Below are 18,046 nucleotides of genomic sequence, written 5' to 3'. Positions count from 1 at the left end.
GGAGAAACAAGTTAATTTTTCTCTTTTCTTTTGATCAGATGATGTTTGAGGGAAGACAGGCTCTTTCGTTTCCGATTTTTCAATGTATTTAATTTTGTTTATTTGTTGCTGAAAGATCTGTAGTGGCATCTGTCAGACAGACCCTTGTTGGGAAATTTGGACAAATGGCATTTTGGGGTGGTGGAAGCCTGGAGGTCTATGTCCTTTTCCTTGTTTCTGTCCAGATTTACTGTTCGTATACACTAGGGTACTTAATATTTGGGCCTGGTGTAGTAGTCTTCTGTAAACTATAGATGTTATTCTCGGTTTAGATTGATGTTTATTTGCTACAGGTGTTTTAAGATCATGAGATAGCGGTTTCCGCTGACTTTTTGGCTGCAGACCTCCTGTTTGTGCTGGCTTTAGGACTCTGGACACTTTTCCACTAGTGACCAGTGCTAAAGTGCTTGTGCTTTATGCTTTAAACATGGTTACACTGGCTTATCCACAATTGGCATACTTAAATAAGCACTACCTGTACCCAGGGGTGGTAAATCAAATGCTACTAGTGGGCCTGTAGCACTGATTGTGCCACCCATAGGAGTAGCTCTTCAACCCTGCCTCAGGCCAAATACTGCAAGGCCTGTGTATGCAGTTTCGAACTGCCATTTGAACCTGGCAAACTCACCTACTCACCAGAAATAAAGAGAACTCTCACTTGAATCACTGTGTGCAATACAACTAATGTTTAAACAACTTTAAAAAAAACTGTCCAAGATTAAAAAATGATAATAGATCCTAATAGACAGTTTAACAGAAAAGAAATTTCCAACATAAAGTTGTTGTCATAATGAGCATTTCCTACCACTCTTAAACCCCTTGTGCTTGGGGTCCCTTCGAAAACGATAGATTTTTGTGTGCAGTTTTTAGGTGTTCCTTTTTGTGTTTTTTTGGGGGGGGAGTTGGTGGACCATTGTCTTGACTTTTTCATTGATTTAATCATCTTTGCTAGCCTCCCTAATTCTTTCTTATAACAAATTTCAAGTGCATTTTATTCAAGTGCACATTAATTAAAGTCATTGCAATAAGGTACATTCATAAAAAATATGTAAAAAGATACACCCAAAAAATGATAATTTAGCAAAGTGCTAATGTACAAGTGCAAAATTGAGGAGAAGATGTAGCCTTACGATTAAAGCGATCGACTTTGAAGCTAGGGAACCGGGTTCGCGTCTTGGCAACAACGCTCAACATCCTGTGATTCAGGGCAAATCACTTAATCTCCCCGTGCCTAACAAAAATAAATGTGTCCATCTGCCAGGAAACTGGTGCTCATGTAAAGCGCTCGGATGCCTGCTGTCTTTGGGTCTAGTTTGCATTATATAAAACTTTATGAAACGAAAAAATGTAGGGTGTCCTTCCTGGAAGTTAAAAGGCAATTGAAGCAGCTGGGTATGTGATCAGTGGCTGTGCACCTTGTCGGCTTCCTGGCTGCAACTGTTGTGGCCTGTGCCACTGCCATGGGTGTTACTCAGGGTGGTTGTGGCGCGCCTGTGGCTGCAGGGGTGGCACTGTCCACAGGGGCAGGTGGTGGTACTACTGCTGCTGGTGCTGCCTGTGATGGTCCTTGTTGAGTGGAAGGATGGCACTCTCCCTCGGTGTCCTCTGGATTGTCGTCGATGTGTAGGGCCTCACTGTCGGTGCTGAATTGTTCTGTGCCACCTGTGATGTAAATGGGACAGTGATTAAAGACATGTTTTTTGCACATGGGAGGTTGCTACATGCATGCAGGCTAGCATTCCCTGACTGGCTTTAGGAATTACTCTCACTTGACAGGTCTGGCTGTATGGGGCTATCTGGAAATTGTGGTCACACTACAAGTCCCACAATGCAATTGGGCATTTCTGGTGTGCATGGCCTGCATAACTGGGGTTTTCTAATGGGTAGCTCTGGAGTCATGGCCATTGTCAGGGGACAGGGTCGCAGTCGCATGGCACTTACCTTGGGATTGTTGGGTAGGTCGAGAGGACCCCAGACGGGTGACCCCCATGCATGCTTCGGGATTCAGGGTGTCCTCCACAAGGTCCTCCAGTGGGGTGTTGGGTGGTACAGTGGGCTCTCCTCCTCCGGTTGAAAGTCACTCCCCCAACCTCTCTGCAATTCGTTCTTTTGCACGCCCTCTGAGGTCATTCCACCTGTTTTTAAGTTTGTCAATGGAGCGCTGGGTCACTCCCACTGCATTGACCTTAGAGCGATGCGCAGCCAAATGCGCCTCTTGTCCGCCTCAGGCACCCTCCGTGAATCCGTACCGAAAAGCCTGTCATGGTCTTTTGTGACTCCCGCAATTAAATATTCAAGTTCCTGCTCGTAAAATTTAATTTTCCTTTTTCTTCCAGGGGCACTGCTTCCTGCTGCTTCCTGGGACATTTTCTGGGGTTGTTTGTCTCCTGATTTGCTGCTGCAGGTGGTCTGTAGTGGAGCTCTGGCCAGTGCTGCTTCCACTTTCAGGCTCAGTGAGCAGAATGAGGGAGGGAACTGCCTACTTCCTGGTTGTGATGTCATCATTGTGCTCGAAATGCGACTTCCTGTTTTTGCGATCTCGCAATTAGCAAGATCGCATTTTGCGATTTCGGTAATTGCGAAATCGCAATTTCAACACGGAAAAAGGGCGATTCTGCGATTTTTATGCGATTTTGGCAAAATCGCAAATGGCAATTGTGGCCGATTGCGATTTGCTTTTTTTGATCGCATTTCTTCATGAATCCCATTCTGCGAGTTCTAAATTGCGATTCGGTAATTGTCCCAATTTGGAATTCACAGAATGTGGCTTTGATGAATCTGGGGGTTAATCTCCCAGTGCCTCACAAAAATAAATGTGTCCATCTGCCAGGAAACTGTTGCTCATGTAAAGCGCTCTGATACTTGATGCCTTTAGGACTAGTTTGTGCTATATGAAACACTATTAAAAAAAAATTAGGATGCCCTTGCTGGAAGTTAAAAGGCAATTGAAGCAGCTGGGTATTTGATATGCCTTGCAATTTCCTGCCAATCTCTAGATCATGCATGAGGACGACACTCATTTTTGCGTATCCTCGAAGGAAACCTGAGCCTGGCTCGAACACAGAGACACAAGGGCCTCATTAGAGCGCTATTTCGATACAGATGGCTGGCAGGTTGCAAGAGGCAGGGGCCGACCTACCAGGAAAGTGAGATAAGACCTGTCAAAATGGCAAGCTGCCAAGGAAAGGACTCAGGTGGTGGTAGCGGTGGGACAACACAGCACACCAATTCCCATCTTTCTGGAGGAGGTGAGCATGGGAGAGGAAACACTGGGACCCTCAGTGACCGATCTGGCAATAGCGGATGCCTAGCTTTGAGGGAGGGGGCCTGACCTCACATCAATAATTGCAGATGATGTGATCTAGATCAACAACACAGGGAAACTTACTGCCACTTTAGAGATGTTGCACAGTATCTGATACTGGGGACCTTCATCACTTGGTGGGAAGAGTGCTATTTCTTCTTATGCTTCCTACCAGTTTGATACCACTGGACGCTCACCCTCCCCCCATCAAAGTTGTTGGGGCACTACAAATGAAAGCTGTTAGAACTGGGGGTCTCTAGTTGGCAGAGGTAGGTACCACTGTCCAAATAGGGACCCTTGCTTCTAGTCAGGGCAAGGAGATAACCCTCTTAGATAACCCCTGCTCGCCCTCTAGGTAGCTTGGTCTGAGCAGTCTAGGCTAACCAGAGGCAAAGCGTAAAGTATTTGTACCAACACTCACAGTAACACCGTGAAAACACCACAAACTTAATTCCACAACAGTTTAGGAAAATAAAGATATTTATTCTAAACTACACAAGACCAAAACGGCAAAAATCCAACATGCACAGTTCAAGAATATGGTTTCAAAAGAGTTCTTAAGGTTGTAATCAAAGTTCTTTAAGTTGCGTTAAAATAATCCACAGATGCGTGAAAAGTTCACAGTTGCGTCACGTTTACTCACAGTACCTTTCAGATGCAACAAAGTTCCACAAGCAGGAAGCTGGTGCGGTGGAAAACAAGCGATGCGTTACTCCTGAGACCCTGGGGAGGCGATGCGACAGCCCCGCTGCAGCAGCGGGCGTGTTGCGACGAATCCGGTCTGTATGGGGAGGAAGGCCGCTTGCGTGGATTCCGGTGCGTAGGTTCCGTAGGAATTCTGTTCTCGCAAAGTCACGATGCGATGATCTCGTAGGGGCTGCGACGATCTCCGGGGCGACGATGCGCGGTCCAGCGGTGATCCTCTCTCTCGCAGCTCCTCGATGCGATGGTTCTGCGACGATGCTCGCAGCGACGTGATGCGGTCCGCAAGCAAGCGATGCGGCGATCTCACCCAGCGATGACAGGCTCTGCGACGACACTCGCAGCGATGTTCGATTCTCCCGCACCGGTCTGGTGCGTCCCGCAAACGAAGGATGCGACGGTTCTGGCAGCGGCGTCAGGCGCTGCGACGATCTCGTCCTTCGTAGCGGCGGGAAACTTCTCGCACTGTCGGGGATGCGCTCCGCAAGCGAGCGATGCGACACTTTTCAGTTTCAAAAGTCTCTCAAGCTTAGTTTCCAGCTTCCCAGCTCAGGGTCAACTTCCAGAGGCCCCACAACTGGATCAAGCACTCTAGGAAGGACAGAACTCTCTCAGCAGAGTTCAGGGAAACTGGGGGTGAAGTCCTTTTGTTCCTGGGACTTCAAAAACAGGGAGCCAGCTCTTCTCAGGCCCTTGGAGATTCCTTCAAGACAGGGGACACAGCACACAGCAAAGTCCTTCCCCTCTCCTTGGCAGCAAAGCAACAGCAGGTCAGTCCAGCAGAGCAACGGCAGGACAGTCTTCCTTCTTCAGAGTCAGCTTTCTCCTTGGCAGAGGTTCCTCCTTGATTTCCAGGATGATCTAATTTTCTGTTGTCAGGGGTCCTGTACTTATACCCCTAAAGTCTTTGTTCTCTCTGTGCATGTGGGCCCTGAGCCCGGTCTGAACCAGTTCTGGGTGCATCCTGAGCACTTTGTTTTGCTGGCTGCATCTTTCCTTTCAGAGTGAGGGGCAGGGTCCTCAGCCGCCCAGCAGGAGGTGGAGCCAGCATTGTGGCAGGCAGGCACAGCCCTATTCAGGCCCAGGTGCTAACTCCTCCCATCACTCAGGTTGCAATGCATTCATTCAGCCTAGTGCTGACTCATCCAGCCTCCTGGGGAATTCCCCAGCCCCTGTCACTCACAAACCAGACAGTCAATACACAAACAGGCCCAGGCACACAGAAGGGTCAGACAAGAGAACAGCAACTTTCTAAAAGTGCTGTTCTCAAACACAGGATTTAAAAACCACCTTTCCTAAAAGATGTGTTATTAAATTCTGAGTTTAGGGATACTAGATACTTATGTCCTATCTTGTTCCTATGGGAAGAAATGCTGTTAACCACTGTAGCCAGCATCCCCCATGTTAACCTATGGAGCAAGATAGCCTTACAATAGTGAAAAACGAAAATGGCTGTAATTCACTACCAGAGCATGTCACCTGCACTAGTACATGCTCTACCTTTCACATACACTGCACCCTGCCCAGGGGGGTACCTTGGGCCTTCCATAGGGGTGACTGATGTGCACGAAAAGGGAAGGGTTAGGCCTGGTCAGTGGGGACACTGACCAGGAGGACATGGCAGTCCTAAACTGCCCGTAGGCGCTGCAGTGGCAGGCCTGAGACACCATTTTAGAGCTACTCCTGTGGGTGGCACAATCAGTGCTGCAGGCCCACTAGTAGCATTTGCCATCACCAGCCCTGGCACACCCAGTGCACTTTACTAGGGACTTCATGGTGATACAAATATGCCAAACAGGTATATCCAATCAGACTAATAATTTACACAGAGAGCATATGCACTTTAGCACTGATCAGCAGTGGTAAAGTGCGCAGAGTCCTATTGCCAACATCCACGGGTCACGAAAAATAAGGGAGGAAGAAGCAAAATGTTTGGGGATGACCCTGCAAGAAGGGCCAGTTCCAACAAAAGCAATAAAGTACTTGCGGCTGAGTGCCCGTTAGCACATATGCCTGGAAAGAGGGATTGGGGGATTGATTATGTACTGCAATTCTACTTTTCTTTTCAGTTTGACTGCAGACAGCAGTTACTCCTGGTTTCCTTTTGAGGAGGACAGATTGGTAGGGGGTAGCACGTTAGGGTATGCATGGTGTTATTGGTTAGGGTAATAATTGTGGATATTATCCATGGCTGATGGCATAAGTTATAACATTCTGACTTGGAATGTTCAGGGCATGGCTGGCCATATCAAGTGCTACAGAGTCCACCAATATGTGAGGCATTACAATGTCCACATTACATATGTGCAAGAGACACACCTCTACTTATGCTTATAACACAGGGTTTGCAAGAGTCTGAGGGGCACAGGAGTAGGCACCACATACTCAAGATATGCCAGGGTGGGTTCTGATATGGGTTGCCCCACGGGTACCTTTCTTGATACATCATTCGGGGATGGAGCTCGAGGGCAGAAACATGGTGCTCGAGGGAAAGCTATATGGGGCTTCCCTGTAGAGGTTGGTAATCTATGCCCCAAACATGAAACTTACACCCTTCCTACTTGATAATTTGTGCGCACCACACATCTTGGAGGGAGCTACAACTGCATGTCTGAAATTTCCTTGATAGAACGCACAAACTAGTAGTGAGTGCCCAATTGTTACAGGTCACAATACATCTCCAAAAATAGAACTTCATGATATATGGTGGTTCCTGCATCCTGAGTCAAGGGAATATGTGTCCTCCTCAGAACTGTATGATTTGCAGACTAGAATTTAATACTGTTACTGCAGTGCTTGGTCTAAAGCACAAATGACAGGGGCAAAGCATTTTGGACACACACTGTCAAATCAACTGGCTCAAACCCACTCTGGACTTGGCAGTAGCACCTGCTTGTCCCTCTCTGGTGTTTCACCGTGGAGACTCTCTGTGATGGGACATTCCATGCATTTCTTACTTAACAAATAAACCAATATTTCCAAGACAGTAAGGGAATGGCCACTGATGAGCTTATCAAATGGGAAGCCTTGCCATTAAATAAATATATAGGAACAGGCTTCAGCTCCGTGGGGAATTACAAGTGCTCAAGACTGACCTGCACTCCCTGAAACAATAAGTGATCATGGATCCTGCCACCACTGTCCCCTAACAAAGGCACAACTTCCTCAGAGAACTACCTTCATAAAACTAGGCACTTTAGACTACAGGGAATATGTGGTCAATAAGCATGCAGAGGGGGACAAAGAGGGAACACTCCTCTTATGGCCACACCACTCCAAGACTCCAAGAGTACCGGTCACAGCATTAAGGATTCAGTAGGGATATATGGTTAACACTCAAGAGGTGATTAATTGCATGGTATAGATCTACTATGGCAAGTTCTATGCAGCCCCCAGGAACAAGGATTAGCACGTTCGGAAGGGGCACCTGAATGACCTAAACCTCCCCATGCTGCAGGCACAACAAGCAGAACTCGAGGCCCCACTAGCCCTGGAAGAGGTGGCTCAGGGTAATAAATGGACATGCAAGACCCATGTGTTGATGAATGATCAGTGGATTTGTACACCACATATGCCCAACAATTAGACCTGAGTTCGATGCAAGTCTTCGAGGTAGCCCAAAATAAAGGGAAGCTATGGGACTCAATGAAGGACGCAGCGCTGGTGGTCCTTCCCACATCTGATAGAGACCTATTGCAAGTAGGATCTTATTGCCTACTGTCACTATTGAACACTGGCTATAAAATATAGGAAAAACCTTTAGCAAACTTACTAGTCTCCATCGCACAAACACTGATTGAGCCTGATCAGAATGGATTTCTCCAGAGGAGTAACAGCTTTCTAAAACTGCATTGCCTAATCATGGTAATGGAATAGGTGCGTGCCTCTGGTACCAGCCCCTAGATAGCTTCCCTTGACATAGAGAATTGTTGAGCGAACTAGTATGTACAAGACATTACAAGAAAGAGAAATGTGCTCAAGGCATCATGTATTTCAAAGAATACAAGAAATTAGTGGAGCAATAGAAAACAATGGTTGTTGAAAAACATTTGGGAACAGTTGTATCAGCACTGTAAGCAATTATTGCATAGGTAACCCGAAGACTGTGTGCACTCCAGGGGCCATGGGGCATATTTTCAGTTATTTCCTAGACACAAGGGGAATGGGAGTGGTAAAGCATACCTGACGCCAGTGGGAGGGGGAAGGAGGAGAAATGGTGGGGCGGCATGGCTTGTGGCTCTGGGAGGGATGTCTCTCAATGAGAAGAGGCCCTGTGGAAACAGGGGAGAGAGACAATTAAAGAAATGATGGTGTGGGGCAGGGAGGAGGTACAGCTACCAGGGTCCGTACCCATAAGTGCACTTACCAGGGGTGAAGTGTGACGGAATGAGAAACAACACAGTGAATTGAAAATGACGTGGCAGGTCATTGACCAACCTGCACCACCGACCAGGGGCGGTAATCTTCAACTGCTACTGAATAGGAGTGAATGCAAATGGATCACCAGATGCAACTCTGTGAACCATGGATTAAACACTATTGATGAATGGAACAGTACCATACAACTGTAATCGTTATATAAGCCCCAGCTTGAGATCATTCATGACCCCTTTGGCTCACCCAATTGTAACCTCTAGCCATTGACCACGATTCCAGCTGTGGCCCCTCTGTAAAATAACTTATCTGCCACACCCATTTGATCACTGTGCTACACATGTATCCCCCACACCTTACTTTCACCTAATATGCAGGTTCACTCGTCATATTCTAAGATATACATTTGATCCCGCATTACTGCATTTCAATACATAGACTGTTGTGGTCATGTGTGTTCATTGCTCCTAGTCTGTGTCAATTTATCAAACTCTATAATAATTGTTTCCTCCTTGACCCTGCTCCTACCCTTCCTTTCCCCTCCCTGCTCCCCATTGTCTGTCCTAGCGCTTCCCAGCCTGACTCCCTGACAGCTGATTAGCCACCCTTAATATCCGCCCCCGGAGCGGCATGACGTTGACACTCTGCTCGTCATGCGTTCTATTCTTACATAGCATCCGGCTTGGACCTTACTTTCCGGATTCACGCACCGGCGTTCACTACTGTGGTGGCTTCCTGTGGATCGTGGACCCGACCCAGGCCTAACAGACTGACATTTCATCCTCTCCCAGGGCCCTGGCTGTTTTATCCGTATTCCAGTAAGTCTTTTACAGCCATAATATGCCTTCCGCTCCTCCCGCTCCAGGTTCCCCACCTGGATCCGCTTCTCCCACCCAGACTATTTCCTATCCTTCAGGGTGGACATATCTGGCCGCTCATCTCCACCCACACCTCTGGACAGCTTCCAGTGGATCGGTGCTCGGACCCTGCAGATGCTTACACTGACCCCCATGCCCACGCCCTCCAACTCTATCTTCGGTAAGTTTGGGCCTCATTCTTCCATGTCGCCTTTTTACTCTTGGGCCGCCATTTAAACGGTCCACCAAAACTAATGTGGTCCTTTGATTTCCATACAGTACCTATCCAATCAGATCCATTCCCTCCACAATATCTTTCAAGAAACTTGTCAAATGGCTACTCTTGAACAAACTTTAACAACATCAACTGACTTTCATGTTCTTGTCTGTTCATAGTTTGATTCTTACTGTTATACACGATTACACTTTATTGTATGCTGGTATGTTAATCTGTTTTTGTGCTTTAGGATACCTAGGATACCACCTACTCTTTACAGGCTCTGTTTTTACCTCGCTGTTGTAACCTCATTTACTGTTCCCATTGAGTTTATTACCCTCGTTTTTGCCTTGTCTGTACAGCGCTCTGATACCCGTATGGGTCTTGTTCGCACTTTAAACAACTTTTCAAATAAATATCCAGATTCCTGCGGTACCAGATGCTCAAGTTATCCACTGGTTGGATCAGCCCAACCCAGAGCCATTCGCTAGCAGGACCCCACCTGCCTAGCCACTGTTGACCCTGTTTATGCCATTTCCATTCTGTCGCACTTCACCCCTGGTAAGTGCGCTTCTGGGCACAGACTCTGATAGCTGTACCTCCTCCCTGCCCCACACCATAAACCATAATTTGTTTAATTGTGTCTCCCTCCTGTTTCCACAGAGCCTCTTCTCAGTGAGTGACATCACTCCTGGTGGCACAAGCCTTGTTGCCCCACCGTTTCTCCTCGTTTGCCCTCCCACTGTCTTCAGGTATACTTTACCACTCCCATTCCCTTCACTCCTGCTGTCTCCTTGTGCCTTCCCTTTCTCAGATCTCATTTTCCCTTTTCCCTTCTCTGTAGAGCACCTTCAACTAGTAACCTGGTCATGATGATGATTCGAAATCACTAGGATCGAAATGCCGTCAACATACCAGCGCGACTTTCGGCGTCTTTTTACTATGGTTCACTAACAATTTCTGAATATATGAGAAATCTATATAAATAATACACTGCCAACAATAAGTCCTTCTCTATATATTTGTCACTTTCTCACATTGTGCCCTCACTGTTTTTTCACTTGTCACTTGCGCCTTTCACCATTGAGCATCACGAGCACATGTGTGCACAAAGTCTTCGGATTACCTATGCAATAACTGCTGGTACAACTGTCCCAATTGTTTTCAATATCCATTGTTTTCTTGTACTCATTCAAATACATGATGCCTTGTGCACAAGTGAATTTAAATTATGAGTGTCCCTACTTTCCTTTCTTGTCCATACTTGATAACTAGTTCTCCACAATACCGGTTGAGATATTGTTGTTTTTCTATACCTCCTTACCCAGATCTCAACTCTGTCTATGCTTTTACTCCTGTTGTTTGTATCTTGACATAGAGAAGGCATTTATTACTGTGGAATGTGCCTGCATATTGGAGATGCTCCACAGATTGGGTCCATAACCAAGGTTCCTCGCCTGAATGAAATTATTTTACTTGCCAAACCGCCAGGGTGAAAGTAATGTCCGGTTCAGCATCCATAAAATAAGGATTTTCATAACTACAATCAAAATTCATCAGTGTTTCTTTTACTTTTTGGGAATATCTTAATACACTGTTTTCTTCATATTTAGCCTTAAAATGTGTAGAGTATAAACAAGCTCCATTTACATGATATATTAGTTGAGTGCTGGGCCACCCCTTGTTCAATTTGTTCTAGTAGCACTTGGTGTCACATTTTTTTTAATATATGGAGGTCATGTTCCAGGCCCCTGTGCACCATAAAATGTAATAATAGATTGAGCCTAGATAGGGTATATTGCTGACTGGTGTGGGTTCTTTAGCCTTGACTCTCCTCTTCTTTTGAATCTCTACTATATTTCTCACTTGAACATTCCGTGGTGTACATGGAAAATATATACCTAGATTTCTGTTGTGTACGTGTAGTGTATCTTTTTGAATTTATTTAGCACAGGACGTAGACAGTCAAGTATCGTGCTTCATGGATGTGAGTATGGGGGTCCCCCTGGCAGTGGTGTCAGATATAAATGAAAACAGAGGGATTGCTTAATTCCCTAAGAAATATTGCATTTTGTGGTCTGTGTTTAAACATCTCTCATCAGATTTGAGATGCATGATCCAGGTTGCCTCTGTGTGTCTCAGTTTTAACTCTCTGTTGCCTCCCCTAGGGCTTTGTGCAATAATGTATCAGTTCCTCTCGTCCCATGATTTTAGATTCTTTCTGTACTTTTCTCGTGCCTTAAATCTGTTGAGAGAGGTTTAAACACAGATACAAAACCCGTCTACACACAATAGTAGACAGGGTTTAGCACCAAAAGTTAACACCATTTGAAAGGTGGAGTGAAATGGAAAAAAAAAATATTTCTCCTTTCTTTTCAGACTTTACATGCATGCTTCACTGTGCAGTACACATGCAAAGTAGGTAAATATTTATAGTGTGTCTACGTATAGTGGTTTGTACTGGAAGGGCACCCTCCAGTACAGAATCTATGGTGGACTTAGGCACACACCCTAGCACTATGGTGCTAAGGTGAGTGCCTGGCGCACAGAAGCTAAAATCTACACCGACGCTAGTACAAGGGGAGGAGAAAGCCATATCTCTGTAGACATAGTGCTCTCCTGCTTCTTCCCTGTCAAGCAACACAGCACAGCTTGTTTGGCTGCTGCGATGTGGTCTGTGAAAATCTGGGCCTAGGTCTCTGGAAAACTAGGCCGAAATTGCAATTAGAAACTTGATTGAAAGGTATGTAATGGACACCTAACCAAGGACCCAAATTCAATTAGTGTAGGGTACACTGTACAAATTTAATGTTAGATAGGATAACTTGATAGTTGATAACAGTAAGTACTATTTCAATCTTTAGTAATAGTGTTCAAATGTATGTTTGTGTTTATTTCTTTTACCCTCCCTCTAGTTCCATGATAAAATATAAACTGTGAACAGGAAATTAGACCAATTAAATGTGACAGTGCTATTTATTGAGTCACTATATTGTATGAATGTTGGTTTCTTGCAATAATTACTATCTATTTAAAATATGAAAAAAGATACAGCTAATAAATGGAGACCTTCAGGCCTATATCAAGGTTGATATAACATTTGAATAACAGAATTTAACTAGCTCACTAAGCATTTAGGGGTAAACTTTGGGAATATAAAAATATATATTTATAATTAAAACCCAATTGATCCTCAGTGTTAATGGGTTGCAAACAATGCAAGGAACGTCTGTGTGAAGCTATAAAACCCTCAGAAATACCAGTAAGTATCTCAAATGGTCCTCTTAAGGGGACTGGAACCAATTTGAAGGCTGTGACAAAGGTGGAATAGATGGACTAGTGGGGGAGATTTGTCCAAGTGGAAAATATCTTATGGCATAGAGGTTTTTATCCTTGTTCACACTAGTATGAGATGAACTGCCGCTTTGCATGGACATTCGATTGATGCACTTCCAAGGTGATGTCTATATGATAAAGATAAACTAGTAGACAGTCAGGACTATGGAATACTCTACTGTTGTCTTGGCGCTAGATCTCATTGATCAATCATATTAAATTTTCTTCATTGATCTCATTAAGGTTCATAGAGGATGTTCAACTGAAGACTCATAATGCCCATGTGCCAATGGGAAATGGTTATCCAAGCTATTTATCATGATTTCTAGATGGACCTCTTCGATCCAACAGAAGTTTGACCACCCTCATTTGATGCTCTCATTCTGCATATGTTGCTGGATTCCTGCTTCTTTCTTCTGAGTTACTGTGAATGCACTTCTCGGTCCCTGTACTTTTGTTTTAAGGCATTACCTTACTCCGAGAGTATCCTCTGAACTGCAGAAAACGTTTGTGTAAATACATATAAACACATATAACTTGCATGTAATGTTTACCTAATACCTCTCTTGGGAGCTGATTTAATTATTGGCAGATGGAGTAATTACTGTTGCCATATCAAAGTACTTTACTCCTGGCATCGTGAAGGTACCCTGCCAGTCATATTTAGAGATGGCTAATGACCCTGTGGACATATCCAGAATTTCACAGAGGTTCCTGGAAAGGCATTGTACGTTCGGAAAATGGTTCTTTCAACATGACTGAGCCATACATCAAACATACAACTTTTTTTATTTTCAAAAAGCTGGATTTTCCTTTTGAAAATAAAAGAAACAATGACCCCCTTGCCATGGGAGCACATTCTTCCATAGAATGAGGGTCAATTAAAGGTTTTTACTGCCCCTTATCACCAAGTTGTGTGCGCCAAATCAAAATTCAGTTACGAGACACATGGCCAAACCTCCGGCTGCCCCTATTTCATCAGGCCGTTGCGGGTGTGCGTAAAGGTAGTGGAGATGGAGTAGATTCTGCTATCTATGTACTAAAAGTCCACCCAACTCTAAATGAGTTAGGCAGAACTTCAGATTGGTTGAAAGGGTACTCTGTCGCAATTACAGATTAACTGTTCCATCAACATGTCAGCCCCTTAGATGTTCAGGATATATAATTGAATTCCTTGATATTCCGAGGCTTGCTTTGTCAGTTACTTGCTAATTGATTGCAAATTAAAATCTATAATTGAGTTTTCATGTTTCTTTGACATCACCAGGATCTATGCTGAGTTCTATCAAAGTGCCCTTGCCATGGTGTTTGCCATCAGTGAAATCAATAGAAGTCCTGATCTCTTATCCAACATTACCTTGGGATTTCACATTTATGACTCATGTTCCTCTGAGGTCATGGCCATTGGGAGCACTCTGCAGGAGCTCTCAGGAGGTAAAGAGATAATCCCAAACTACAGCTGTCGTTTGATCCCCAAGCTGGCTGGCTTCCTTGGAGATGGTCTGACATCAGGTGCTCTGCCTATGGCGAGGATTCTCTCTGTTAGCAGGTTCCCTCAGGTATGCTGTGGTCCTGTTGTGTCCTAACTACACTTACTTTTGTGTAACCCTCAGTGGAACACATTTCTATGTTCATTTGGTACTTCCTTATTACCAACAAGGTATTTGTAACGCAACAGTTTAAATCATCTTTGCTTGCTAACAATATCCTATAAATCCTCACTTTACCTCACTGCTATTGTGCCTGGGCTCAATTTGCCTGATAATGCTCTTTTATGCTTCAGGTAGACTCTGAGCTTTATTTTAGGGAGAATGAAGGCTCGGTACAGTCGGCAGTCACTTTGTGGGAGGCATACAAGAAATTACTCCACGATGGAGCGTAAAATATAATTTCCCACAAAAAGAAATGCGAAAGCCCAGGGGATTGAAGACTTAGAACACAAGCTCTTAAGCCTAGAGGGAAGCAACCCTACCACGCTAAATGATCAGACCCTCCGCCAAATTGAAATAACTGCTTGCGACCAATGAGGTGAGGGCACAACAATTGGCAACCCAACATCGGCTTTATGAAACAGGGGATAGAGCAGGGAAATTATTTGCATGGTTTGGAAGGAAGGAACTGGAGACACAATGGGTAATGTCTATGAAAGAACGCACTGTCACGCATACCACACCTGAGGCTATCGCGGGGGCCTTTGCAAGCTACTACACAGCACTATACGCAGCCAAACCCCAGACGGAAGAGCCACAAATACACCAATACTTAAATGCAATTGACCTGCCCTCACTCTCATAAGAGGAGACTGTCTAGATGGAGATTTAACGTTGGCAGAAGTGACCGAGGCTATTGGCTGGCAGAAGGCGGGCAAAACCAGGGGTCCTAACAGTCTTCTGAATGAATTTTTAAAACTAAATAGTACATTGCTGACACCACACCTGCTTAAGATGTTCAAGGCATCAACGGAACAAGGGATTTTTCCATGGGACCTCCGTGTAGCCACTGTGGTGGTCATTCCTAAGGCGGGGAAACCCCCAGATGATTGTGGGGCATATCGCTCCATATCCCTGATCAATATCGAGAAGAAGATTCTGGCCACAATACTTGGTAGGTGTCTCCTGGCAGTTATTATCCCCCCATACATAGGGATCAGTCAGGCTTTATGCCGAAGCGTGCCACGTGTTTTAATTTATGCCGTCTAGCTAACAGGATGGAGATGGTATAGAGTCGAGATAGACCCCATCTGCTCCTTTCGCTTGGCTCCAAGAAAGCATTTGACACGATTTATTGGCCCTTCATGTGGTGCACCCTGGAAAGGCTGGGCTTTGGCCCGGTGTTCCAAGAGTGGTTGGCACTGTTATATAACACATCTGAGGCTAGAGTCCGGGTTAATGGGGTTGTTTCTGCGAGTTGGCCGATTCACACAGCACTAGGCAGGGGTGCCCCTATCTCCCCTACTGTTTGCCCTCCACCTGGGACCATTGGGCTGTGTGGTTAGAACCCGCAAAGGACTTGGTGGCTTCGTAGACGAGTCCCGTCTTTTAAACGAGGAACGCATATCACTATATGCAGATGACATATTGTTCTATGTCATGCACCCGGTCGAGACACTCCCCCAAATATTGCAAATATTTGAAGAGTTTGGCAGCCACGTGGGCTATAAGTCTAACTGCAATAAGTCTACCCTATATCCGTTGGCGGGTGGTGGAGCCTCACACCTACCCAAGCTGTTTGCGGCTTTCTATGGGGGGGCTTATCTACTTGGGACTCTATATCACCATTGACCCCGTAGCTAGATTGGAACATAATATTAGACGAGTGCTTCTGAATTTTCAGGAAGATGTTAAGAGGTGGAGGAAACTCCCTCTGATCATCATGGGGAGGGCCGCAACGTATTAGTTGGTAACGCTCCCTCAGCATTTTACAAAATACCTATTACAAACTATTGTCACTGCCATTAACAGTGAACTATGTCTCCTTCTGTGGGACGGAGCCCAGCCACAAATAGCGCTGCAAACGTTACAACGCAATCCATACAATGGGGGTTTGGCCTTGCCAGATTTTAGAGCATACTATAGAGAAGCCCATCTTATAGACTTCAACGCATGGAATCATGCGTCAGGAGATCATCCTACCTATAGACTGGAAAGACTGCAATTCCGAAACCGCACTCAATTACACTACATATACGAGGGGAGCTGGTGGTGCGCGTCTCCTGTAGTCACCCAACGAGTGCTGGAGGCCTGGGAGACTGCGGAAAAGCAGATGAAATGGGAGGGGAAGCATACGCGGGAGACTACTCTGTGGGATGGTGTTAGACTGACTGAGATCAGAAAATTGAGGGGCTTTAAGAAATGGGACCTCATAGGTATCTCCAAGATAGGGGACCTCTTGGAGATGGGCTCTCTAGCCTCATTTGCTTTGCTTCAGTCTAAATACCAACTTCATGATTCCCAAGCATATGCCTACCCTAGACTTAAACATGCCTGGCACGCTGAGGGGTTGGACGCTGAGACACTGCCAGAATATGCCCCATTAGAAGGTATGCTCCTACAAGAGGAGATCACGACCCAAGCCATATCCTGCACATATAAGACATCAATCAACAATATACCTGACAACCTTGGTCCGCTCTGAGACAAATGGGAACTCACCACCGGCCCGCTATTAGATATTGATTGGGAAGCTGTCCTCATGCACCCACGTGAAGTAGTGAATAGATTGAGACTTCGCCTCATACAATACAAGATCCTACATAGAACCTATTTTGACACAATATGGGGAGGGCTGATAACCCAGATTCAATTAGATGCCATACGGGGCGTGGTACGTATATACACACCCTCTGGGAGTGCAGACACATTCAAACCTACTGGCACAGGATAGTGAAAGAATTGAACGATATCCTTGGAGCTAAGCTTGGGCTAGATGGAAAGTTTCTCTTACCGGGTATCCCCACAGATATTGATCTGCCGCAACATGAGCTCCTGTTGGCCTAACTGGGGTTAATAGTAGCCAAGAGAGATATAGGTAAGTGCTGGGGGGCTAAACGACTTCCTACACTCAGTGGAGGACCAATATGGATCTATATATGGTTGCCGAGAAAGTGATCTACAAGGCGAGAGGGTGCCCTCGTAAATTCCAGAAACTGTGGATGTCATGGATAGAGTACTATGGCTTATATCTGGACCTGGAACAGGGAGAAATGAGCCTCTCACAGGGCAGGACAGAGACCGGATATTAATAACTGTGATAATTAGCCTACTCTTGACAAGTGTGATTGAATTGGAAATGACCCATGTATCTGTATATATGTGATGTTGGTTTAACCATGTGTTCCTTATTGGAGAATCTGCTGCAGCCTCTTCTGCCCACCATTACATCTTGCTGCCCACTATTGAGCCCATATTGTGCATTAATGATTCTTTTTTTTCAATTGTACGTTTCATTTATTAAAAAACAATAAGAAACCTTTATTTTAAAAGATAATGCTCTTTTCTGACCTGATAGTGCAGAGTCCAAAGTGGAGGTCTTATTGAAAAAGCGTCCGGGGATTGGAAGTGTGTGGAAAGGTGAGGAAGAAATGTATTTGGCTTTTTGTTATAGAACTTTTTTTGTGCATAGCTGGGGGGGGGGCAATTAGTCATGAAACAGAAGCATATTCTATGAATCAATCCGTATGCCATTTTCCCTCCAAAATCTTGCTAAAAAGCTTAAACA

General features: G+C 45.2%; 1 protein-coding gene across 1 annotated transcript in view; it reads left to right on the top strand.

Annotated features, from left to right (window-relative positions):
• LOC147684528 (extracellular calcium-sensing receptor-like) overlaps positions 1-18,046 on the top strand; it is a 72,941-nt gene that overhangs the window by 14,623 nt on the left and 40,272 nt on the right. Inside the window, exon 3 of the mRNA XM_086939689.1 lies at positions 14,097-14,388. Within this exon, the coding sequence (XP_086795815.1) occupies positions 14,097-14,388 (292 nt within the window). The remainder of the gene's footprint in view (positions 1-14,096; positions 14,389-18,046) is intronic.

Source organism: Lissotriton vulgaris, chromosome 10 (assembly GCF_964263255.1).
Source record: "Lissotriton vulgaris chromosome 10, aLisVul1.2, whole genome shotgun sequence".
Lineage (NCBI taxonomy): Eukaryota > Metazoa > Chordata > Amphibia > Caudata > Salamandridae > Lissotriton > Lissotriton vulgaris.
Note: the sequence above shows the minus strand (reverse complement) of the source record. Positions and strands in the feature narration are given on the sequence as shown.